This window comes from Pteropus alecto, unplaced genomic scaffold (assembly GCF_000325575.1).
Source record: "Pteropus alecto unplaced genomic scaffold, ASM32557v1 scaffold17, whole genome shotgun sequence".
Taxonomy (NCBI): Eukaryota; Metazoa; Chordata; class Mammalia; order Chiroptera; family Pteropodidae; genus Pteropus; species Pteropus alecto.
In genome coordinates, this window is record NW_006440645.1 from 4270385 (window position 1) to 4280707 (window position 10323).

Genomic DNA, 10323 nt, shown 5'->3' on the forward strand with positions numbered 1-10323 from the left:
AAATCTCTGAGCCCCACATTGAGGTCACATTCTATTAGGGGACAGAGACCATAAACATCAGTTACTAAGATATATACGTCCAGGGTGGTAAATGCTATGGAGAGAAGTAAAGCAGGGCTGTTTGGGGGGTGCAATTCACAACACGGTGGTCATCAGAGAAGGCCTGGTGGCGTGGGCGTGAAGGAGGCGAGGGAGGGAGCACAGCACGTTTGGCAGGAGAGGGTTCCAAATGGTTCCAAATCGAAGGAACAGGAAGTAGGAAGAGTGTGGCTAGAGGTGAGTAAAAAGGGTGAAAATGAGCTAACGGGGGCCAGGGCTGGAGGGGACGTGACCAGCGGTCCTTCACACTCGTGCTTCACCCCGAATTAGAGAGGAGCCATCGGAAGGTGTGGAGCTGAGAGGTGACATATTCTGATTAGTTTTTAAAAGGATCCTTCAGGTTACGTGTTTGCCAATAGATTTTGGTGAGGGGCAAGGACAAAAGCAGAACTATTTAGGAAGATGTCACGATCACCCGAGCGAAAGGCTGTGGTGGCCCAAACCAACTGGCGGCTATGGCTGGCTTCGGCGGTAATTGGAGTCAACGTGTAAGGCAAAGAGACGGCATGGAAGATTTCAATGCACAAACATATATTTTGCATTTAGTTCAGTTTTGTAAACGTTTGTTTTCCGGTCTCTGTTTTCTACTACACGGGAGGCACTGTGCTAGCAAAATACAGTTGCTCCTGCCATGGGGCTGCATTCTGGAAAGGGAAACGGACGTATAAGTTGATGAGTTTGTGTGCACCTTGCTTAGTCTAATAACCCAAGTAGGCTCCAGTTCGGAAAGTGGAGAGAGGAACGCTGGCACAGAGGAAAGGCTGGGGATGGAAATCTAAGTCAAATATCCACAGCCGCATGAGGGTTCTCCTGGCATGACGGAGCGGCTGGAGGGGAGAGGTCACTGCAAGGACAAAGGCAAGGAGGAAGGAAGCAATGTGGTGTGTCTAGGGATCCAGAAGTAGATTGGGTTGGTTGGAATGTGAAGTTCAAGGTGAAGAGAGGCCCGGAGCTGAACGGAACAGGTGACGAAGGGTTTTGCGTGCCCCGCTCTGAGCCTAGGCTTTATTCCAAAGGAAAGTGGAAGATTTTAATAAGGGAAGGTTGTGACCAGGCTTAGATTTTATAAAATATCGCTCTGGCGGCCATGAGGAGAGAGACGGGAAAGAGGAGAAGGCAGGAGTGCAGCAAGCCAGTCGGAAGCTATGGCGTCCGCTGCTGAGAGCCTGCCCTGAGGTGGGAGCAGGAAAGAAAGGGTGGATTTAAGAGACAGAAGTAGTGAGGCCGGGTGACCAGGTGGCTACAGCGTATGAGAGAAAAGGCAGAGTCTGGGAGGCGGGGCCACGTGTCTGCATCAATCAAGATTAGGGAACGTTGGAAAACAGAGAAGGTTGTGGAAGTGGGGGAAAGTGATGAGATCAGTTTTGGCCGGTTGGGGTGAAGGGCCTGGGAGAAAAAGATGGAATCTCCAGGGGTAAGCTGGACATAGGGGCCTGGGAATTAGCAGAGGGGCCCAGCCTTTATCTACAGATTTGGGGGTCCGCGACATAGTGGAGGTGTGTTTAGAACAACAGGAACTCATTCAGCTGCCGAGGGGAAAGGTTTACAGTGAAAAGGTGGCAAAGGACAGAATCCTTGGGAATGTCAGCTTCCTAGGGGAGGACACAGGAAAGCAAACTGACCACTGACGCTGAGGGTTGCGGTCAGACGAGAATCGGGAGGAAGGGTGGCCTCCCAGTGAGAGGTAAGGGAGAGAGTGGTCAAGGGCAGCAGAAGCCACGATGTGATCACGAAAGATAAGGACTTAGACATTCATGTGAGGCGGGTCATTTGAAGGTCGCTGTTGACCAGAGGAAGGGCAATTTGAAGGACACAGTGCTGGGTGTGGGTTACAGTGGTTTGGAAAGTGGATAGGAGGGGAAGGCGTGCAGACACAGGTGCAGACAGCTCTTTCGGAGGGCTCAGCTGTGAACACGCAAACCTCCCTCTCCCGTGCGAGGCTGGGTCATACCGGACTGACCTGGGGCCAGAGTAGATAGAGGCAGCAGGTGAATGTTTGGAGCGAGAGTGAAGTGGGAAGGTGACTGCAGTAAGCTAAATAGCGGAGTTTGAAAGGGTCCCCGCAGGTGAGGGGCCAGAGCCGATGTCCAGAGCGGGATTAGGGGACCAGAACAGAGCAGCGAGGCAGGGAGTCTGCAGGCAGGTTCTGGAAATGAGCGAGATCGCATGTGCTGCTGAGTCAGCGGTTCGAGGGGCTGATGGGGGCTCGGGTTCAGTGAGGGGGCGCCAATAACCCGAAGGCCTGGCTGTGCGATGGGGTCTCGGGACCAATGGAATAGGAGTAGGGCGGTTTGAGAACTAGGAGACTAGCAGGTGATGGTTTTAGATATGTCGGGATTTCAGACAGAGAGTGGTCGCAGATGACAAAGTCTGGCTCGTGGCCAGGGGAGTGGGCTGAGGGTGGGGTAAAGGGTGCAGGCGTTGGAACTGGGGCAGTCAGGTTCTAGCAAGCCACAGTGTGGGTGAGACCCGCCTCGCGGGCACTGAAGTCACCCACTATGGCAGCAGAAGTTGGATTCAAGGAAAAGACTGTGCCTGAGTCCTCAGCAAACATGGAGGAAGGTTAGGTGATGGCAGTCATCAATAAGAAGTAGGGGGACAGACAAGCTAGATGGAGTAAACTTCAGAGAAGCAGAGCGGTTTGCACAGAGTGTACAGGCAACCCACGGGCACCGGGGAGGGAATCTCCAGTCCCTCCCGGACCGGCATGCATTCGGAGGGCTGCAGGGGTCCCGCTTTCCTAGAGGGAGGGGCCGGAAGTAGAAGGTCCCGTTTCAGGGACCCGGTGTACGGAGAGGAGACTGTTTGTACTGTATGCATGTGAAAACTAGGTGCTCCCAGAAACTCAGCGTCCTCTTTTATTTTCTGCTAAGGCGACTGAATGAAGGGTTTCCAGGGAATCACAGCAGACAGTTGTACTGACTGGGTAGTATTTAATACGATCAGGTCTTAAATAAGGAGCCATGAACATGAACATTTAAACCAAATAGATAATAAATAATCATTAAGTTATAAAGTACATATTTCATATTAAAACTGAATTCTCAGATGCAGATGTAAGTACAACAGAGCAGTAATACAGAACAATAATGCTACAGTTCTATACAAGTGTCCAGAGACGACACTGTCGGCTAAGGGGGTAGAGGTCATGTCTCATGTCCCTGAACGCCCATGCCTACAGCAACATTTTCTCCTTTCTCTTTTTCTTTCCTTCTTCTTTCCTGTTTTTTTTTTGAACATTTCCCTCATTCTTACAGTGAGTGTTGCTACAATGCTTTTGAAATATGTCGAGCAACTGGATGTCAGATTCAGTAGAGAGTTTTACTCAGAAGTATGGCCAGATGTTTCTGGAAGAGTACCCAGAACTTTAGTGGCTCATAGACACACAAAGCTCTAAAAAAAGGCAGAATAGACTATCAACACCTCATTCTACTGATAAGGAAATGCAAACCCCCCAATTTAGGAAGTGGCGCAGCCAGCACAATTTCAGGTCCCCTGTGTCACCATCCGTAGGTGAACAGTGACACCGCTAAGTCTCGAGCACAGAGCCATGGGGGTGGGGCTGTAAGGTCTCACTTCTTCATCTCGTCCATCCCAGCGCTTTGCCTCTTTTGGGTGCTGCAAGGTCTCTACCCGAATCTTCAAACTGAAGTTAGCGAAGGCTCGCAGCCGACACCCCAACAGACTATCTTTACTTTTAAGGCAGAATCTCCGGTCAAAAGGATTAGAACAGAGATTTTTAACAGTACACACACCAAAATAAATATATTATTTTAAATATAAAATCGCAGTGTCAAAGAAGTCAACAACTAGAAACCCAGAAACAAACAAACAGAAAAGACCCCACCTTTCCCAAGTCAGCTCCGTGCCTGCTTTTGACCTTTGTGCCCATGCTGGCCGGGCACCCTGGACACCGAGGCAGGCTTTACATGTGTGGCGTCATTGGGCACTATTTACACAGTTCCTTGGTAATAGCGTTTAAACAGTTTTAAAGTGGATACCCTATTTCCGACGATAAAACATTTCATTGAGATTTGATGCCGTACTTGATTTCTAACATACTTTTTAGAGCTATAAATTAGTCTGTGCTTACTGTGAAAATACTTTTAAGTAGATAACTTTTCTTCTCAGCGCATAAAGCGTTTCCCACCCAACAACCTCCTGCACACTCACAGCCATTTTAATGAGACTCTCAAATAGCTTATAACATTCTCGTGAGAATTTTATTTTTCTAGAGTTTTTAACTTCATATTTAAATAAACTGCTGGAGGTGATGTGAAGTGGCAGTTAGAGCAGGTTGCTTGTTCTTACTACCCATGTTGATGCAAAAGTCTGTTTTCTATTAGGCGAGAGGTCCTGGCCTCTCACTTTGTCTTCTGATTTTGATTTTCTGTGTTTGACTGAACTTGCCTTATGCCAAGCATACAAACATAAATTGTCATTTTAAAAGAGGAAAGAAAAAAAAAAAGAGAAGGAAGGAAACAGACATCTGGAGTTGTCAGCTCTCTCCCATGCAGTTGTTGTAACGAGTCGAGAAGAAAGCTACAGGACTTTTTAAAAGCTCTGCTGGGTTCCAGAAGACCACCTGACAGGTGTCCCCTCTGTAAGTTTCAATTGCCACTTCCACAAGCATAAAGTTTTAGCTTATAAGCGGACTTGAGTTGGGGAAGGTACTGTTAAACACTTAAAGAAAACAAAGACCAAGAGTCTATTCCATAAATACATTCATACGTACACTACTTAAATACTTGCTAAATCCCGATAAAGAAGTAAGACCTTTTTTGTAGCCATCTGGTAAAGCTATCCCCCTGGTACATAAATAAATTAAATATTTATATGTTAGATATTCTGAGATAAAAAGTAAACTCTTCAGATACACATTTTTAAACATTCAGTTTTCATTTTCTTAAAAGAATAAAGCCTTCAACTTTCCATTTTGACTTTATGCCTCTATATTTTTCAGCTTGAATGAAGGTATATAACTTTTTAAAGTTATGATTATGAGACCTCATTCTTGCAGTAATCAAGATCAAGGTTAATATAAGATCAATAAATTCTCAAACTGTATTTTTACCTGAAAATTTTAAGCTTTTCCTCCAACCAAGAAATGTCATAGTTGGGCAGTAAAATAAAGTAAAAACTTTAGAAGTCGTAGAAATCCATAATGTAGGAAATCAGACTCTAATTTAGTAGAAAGTTTTTTCGAGTTGACCAAACACAGAGCATGTGAATTAAACTGAAGTACTGCATAGTAATTTGGGGAAGTAATCCTGACTTAGAACACTTTTCTGAGATTTTCCCCCATCACTAATATATTGTATTCTTCCATTCGGAATACCCAGAGGTGAGTTTCACTGCTGTGTTAGAGTGTGTAACATAGTGTCCAGCTTCAAGGCAGGTCCTCAGGAACCTTCATAGTTCACGTGTTCTAGGAGAGATGCTGATGGATCATCTGTGGAGAGAGCATCCCATGAGTAACCGAAACAGATGCAGTATGGATGGAGACGAGGTAGAAAATCAAAGACAATTTAGATTCGATACCTTTTGGATGAGCGATTCCAGTCTTTCTAGGAATTCCTTGGGTGGCTTTTTCTCATAAGAATCACATGAAGGGCATGTCTAGAAATCAATGCAACAGTAACAGTCTTTAAAATGTTTTTCCTGTTGAATAAAATGTTCATTTAAAATTTATTGTTTTCCAATAAGAGACATAAATCACGTTCACTGAAAAAATTTGAGAAGCGCATAAAATTGTTCAGAAAATAAAAATGGGGAGATTCACGTGTAACCTCATTCTCAGAGACCACTGCAATGTTTCAGCGTATGTTTTCCTGGTGATTTTTCACATTTGTATTATTTACACTAGTTGGTAATTTGCTTTTTTTTTTTTTAACACTTAACATATTACAAGCATTTCCTACATATTAAATATTCTTCAAGAATGTAACACACAGTGGTTGCTTTGTATTCCAAATAGAACTGAATTATTACTATTTTGAGGCACATAGATTGCTTCTAACTTTTCACCGTTTTATACAGTGCTTCAAAAAACTGAATAGTTTTTCATATACATCTTTGTTTATTTTACTTGATAAATTTCTAAAAGTAGAATCACTAAATTAAAGGGATGACAATTTTAAGGCTTTTGATGTACATTGAAAAAAATTTTACCTCTATTTACATAGAGCATTCTTACCATTGTTAGGTATAACAGTTTTTAATTGGGAAAAATAGGATTTTTCTGTTTTAATTTCTATTTATTTGATTATAGGGAGAGTGAACAATTTTTCATATGTGTATTGCCCACCCATATATACATAAACATATATATATTAATTTCATGGTTTATGTTTTTATCCTTATTTCTCTTAAGAGGCCAGACACCAGGCCATGGCTTGGTGATCAGCATCTCTAATGCCAGTCTGATGTTGTGATGAGTGCATTTGACTGACAGGTGGAAGATATGAATCCTCGTTCTCGTTCTGGCTCTTACTGTTTGTGGGGCTCGGGACAAGTCACTTAAGCTCTTTGGTCTCACTTTCCCGTCTGTCAGATGAAGGGCCTAACGGGACAGTTCTGAGCTCAATGCCACACTGCCATTTCTTTAGTCTGTGATATTGGCTCTGCAAGACACACCCAGCTCCCTTCTTTCTGAGGAAAGTTTGAGAGGGATGCTTTTCACATTACAAACTGGCCAAGAAATCAAAAGGAATAAAAATAATTTTGACAATGTAATTAAGATTTCACTTGAATCACATGTGAAATTCCTTGGAGGAGAGAGAACTGATAAAAAAAAATTAGAGTAATTTATCTTATGTGTTTATCCACTGGTTTTGATTAATTACTCATGACAGTGTGAGCATGGCTCCTGCATTGGCAAAAGAAGAGATATACAAGAGGGTCTCGGGGCCCCCCAAATTAGGGACAATTGAAATTCCCCAGCCAAATAATAGGCTCTATCTATTTAAACGTAGTGCCGACTCTGCAATTGCACAGGACAGTGATATATTTTAAGAGAGGAAGGCCAGGTTCTAGATTTATCTTGGTCTCTTATAGGCTATCTCTTTTCTTGTAGGAAAACCAGGATCTAGCTTCTGTCAATAAGAACACAAGTTGTATGTGACCAAAACATTTTTGGCTCCTAAGTTGCAATTGTCTTTTCTACCTAGTGACTCCCTCGCTTTGGGGAGCTGTATGAACTTACTCCAGCTGTCAGATTGTCAGCAAATTCCAGGTGGGGTTCTGGGCACTTCAAGTCTGTGGACTTTGAAGAGCTGACTTCGTGTCTGAAAACAGCACCGTATATTAGGTGTAACAGGAAGAAAGGCACTGAGCCTCTGGCTACATGAGGAGAGGGCTGGGTATAGTTAACCAGTGCAAATAAAATAGACAGCAAATAAGTCTTACTAGTCTCTGTTTCTGTCTTCTCCCTGAATTTACGGGAGGGAGTTTCCTCATCAGCTGCTTAGTCAGCACGTTGATGGTCTTCTCGTTGTCTCCCGCATTTGCCGGCTTCAGCTGGACCTTCTGAAAACATGAGAAAGCCGACCGCTCACAGTGTCTCTGAAAGAGAAAAAATTAGTGTATATGTTAACAAGAGTTATTCCGAAAGTAAAAGTGACCTGCCCAGTCCTCTTTTTCAACTTCTAGCACGGTGTCCTGGGTCACATTCGCTTCCGCAGACTAGCCAGGAATGACTTCATGTGCTCCTTGGCTTCGGGCTAGAGAGGAGGCTCCCGCAGTGTACCCGCGCCCTGTGGGGAACCTTCTGGTTCTCCATCTCAGTGCTGTGCTGAGAGCGGGGTGGTGTGCAGGGCCTTCGTGTTTTGTGAGTAAGGGAGGCTTAGTTTGGTTTAAAGCACACTTTCTGAATTACGAGGCTCTAAAAGTTGCACTGTGACTGGTTGCAGCTTGGGGTGAGTTACACTGTAATCTGACCAAGAATCTGTTTCATTCATTTTTTGTTTTTCTTTACAATGCACGTAAGAATATTTAACAGCAGCATCTTAGCCTGGCATAGCGTCTTGTTGCCAGCGAATGCCCAGGAAATACTTGTGGAACTGACAAGTGAAGTGAGTGAGTTGAAGCCCCTCCTTTGAGGGAAGGAAGTGGGCACCGGCCTCCAATGGCGCAGTCCTCATCTCAGAGTCAGGCCCCTTCCTTAGACCACCCACGGCTTCTCTAAAGGCTGTTCACACTCTCGGGTCAGGTCGGGTGGGATTCTGCCTGCATCAAGTGGTCAAGTAACAGAATTCGAGACTTGCCCAGCCAATGGGAGGGAAGACAGTTACTCAGACAGTAAGAGAATAAGTAAATAAGAGCCTCACAGAATGGAGAAGTGGACAGAACAAGGACCAAAAATGTGTCTCTTGGTTTAGTCAAATTACTGCTGACTAGCAAATAAGTCAAAATCTTTGAAATCGAACTGAAAATGAAATGGACTTTATCGGAGGAACAAAGTTTATACGAACTTGTTGGCAGCATTTTAATGCCAATCTAAGAACTCGTATCCCAGTTACTTATTTCCTTCAGCAAGTGTGTGTATATGGTGCTATTCCACCCGCTCCCAAAGCTGCCAGATCTTCCTTTCACTAATGTATATGGAAGCCACGGGCAAATAATCAGAGACCTCAGCCTCTCTCGGATCCTGCAAGGGCCGTCCCATGCACAGCGGTCTTACCTGAGTCTTCTCATGGACAGTCAGCTGAAAATAGCATCTGGCCTGCTTTGCATTTTCCAACCCATATGCCTACCCTATATGCATGTTGATTAATACCATGCATCTGTAAGACACAGCGGCCTCGGCTTGCTTTGCATACACAGCCACAAGCCGAGAACCAGCTCATCTGGTTTCCTCGTGTCACAGCAGCTTGCCTCTCACAAGGACAAGACAGTGTCCTTTCCGTACGTTTGCCAAAATGCTTATTTAATAGAATCTATTTATAAATGTTAATTATAGCACTTTTTTTTCCTTGAAAACCACATGTTCATGTTTGTTGAAGTTTTTTCTTTTCTCTTCTTTTTGACCACAACCGGCTTAACTTACTGGAAAAAATAATATTCATATTTAAAGAGGTAAATTTTCCAGCTGAAACTGAAAACACTAACTGCTTCATCCGTGCTGATATGAGAAACCAGCATTTCTCACAGAGGCCCATTTTGCTGAGTTAACATTTACATGTATGTGTTGAAAGAAAATTAGGTTCCGTAGAATTAGCTACCGAACCAGCTCCCTTGAGGCAGTATTGCCAGGGTGGTCAAGACCAGTGATGATGGATTTCACCCCCAAAAAGGCACCTGGCGCTCACACTGCCGGGCTGGGCTCTCTCTCCTGCCTGTCCTATCCCAGGAGCCAGCCGCGGTCTGTTGCGTGCTTTCTGCAAGCGGCAGAGCCGTCCGTGGCAGCGTGCGTCCGGGATGCGTAGCTGCTGGATTTGGCTGCAGGTGTGCATCGAAGGCGGCCTCGGAGGAGCGGAGGCGGGGCCGCTCGCTCCCCGCAGCAGGCTGTGCCCAGAGGGGAGCGCATGGGTTAACCCCGGTCCAGGTAGCTGCAGGTGCCCCGACACTTGTGCGGTCGACCAGGTGACCCCAAGTTCATGTGTAGCTACCGTCTGAGAGCATGAGCAAGGCTTTCCTGTGCCGTGCTTGGCGCCAGCAGACTCTGATGGTGAAGCTTCATTCCCCTTGTCCTTTAGCACATGAAAACACGGGGACATACCTGTCCCACCTTAGTGTGCAGAACTGGGGGAGCAGTCAGGGAGTCAAAAGCAAGAGTAACAAACCACTCCCTTCTTCGGTTAGTCAAGCCCGGCTTTTGCAAGGAGGCACACGAGACTTTGCTGTTTTGCAATTGAATATTTGAAAATATATGCCTCCTTATAGCTTATTTTTAACCTACTTCCTTCCCCCTACATACTCCTTCCCCACCAGAGAAAGCCCTGTATGAGCACATTTGCTAATTAAGCAAAAGGACCTCTGTCCCACACACTACCTACGGTTAAGTCCAGGTTTCTCATCAGTGGCACTATTGATATGGTGAGCTGGGTAATTCTTTGTTGTCAGACTGTCCTATGCCTTCTAGAATGTTTAGTAGCATCCCTGGCCTCTATCTACCAGATGCCAATAGAAACTACCGCCGCCCCCCCCCATCGCCCGACCGCACACACACATACAACTGTGAACACCACAAGTTTCTCCAGGCACTGAGAGTTGTTCTGGCAGCAG

General features: G+C 45.1%; 1 protein-coding gene across 1 annotated transcript in view; it reads right to left on the reverse strand.

The window, feature by feature from the left end:
- Nucleotides 1-5306: 5306 nt before the first annotated feature.
- The window catches only part of IL21 (interleukin 21), a 7231-nt gene continuing 2214 nt past the window's right edge, over nucleotides 5307-10323 (reverse strand). Inside the window, exons 3-5 of the mRNA XM_006917753.1 lie at nucleotides 7507-7662; nucleotides 5641-5718; nucleotides 5307-5551 (exon numbers count right to left, since the gene is read on the reverse strand). Of these exons, the coding sequence (XP_006917815.1) occupies nucleotides 5528-5551; nucleotides 5641-5718; nucleotides 7507-7662 (258 nt within the window). The 3' untranslated portion in view covers nucleotides 5307-5527. The remainder of the gene's footprint in view (nucleotides 5552-5640; nucleotides 5719-7506; nucleotides 7663-10323) is intronic.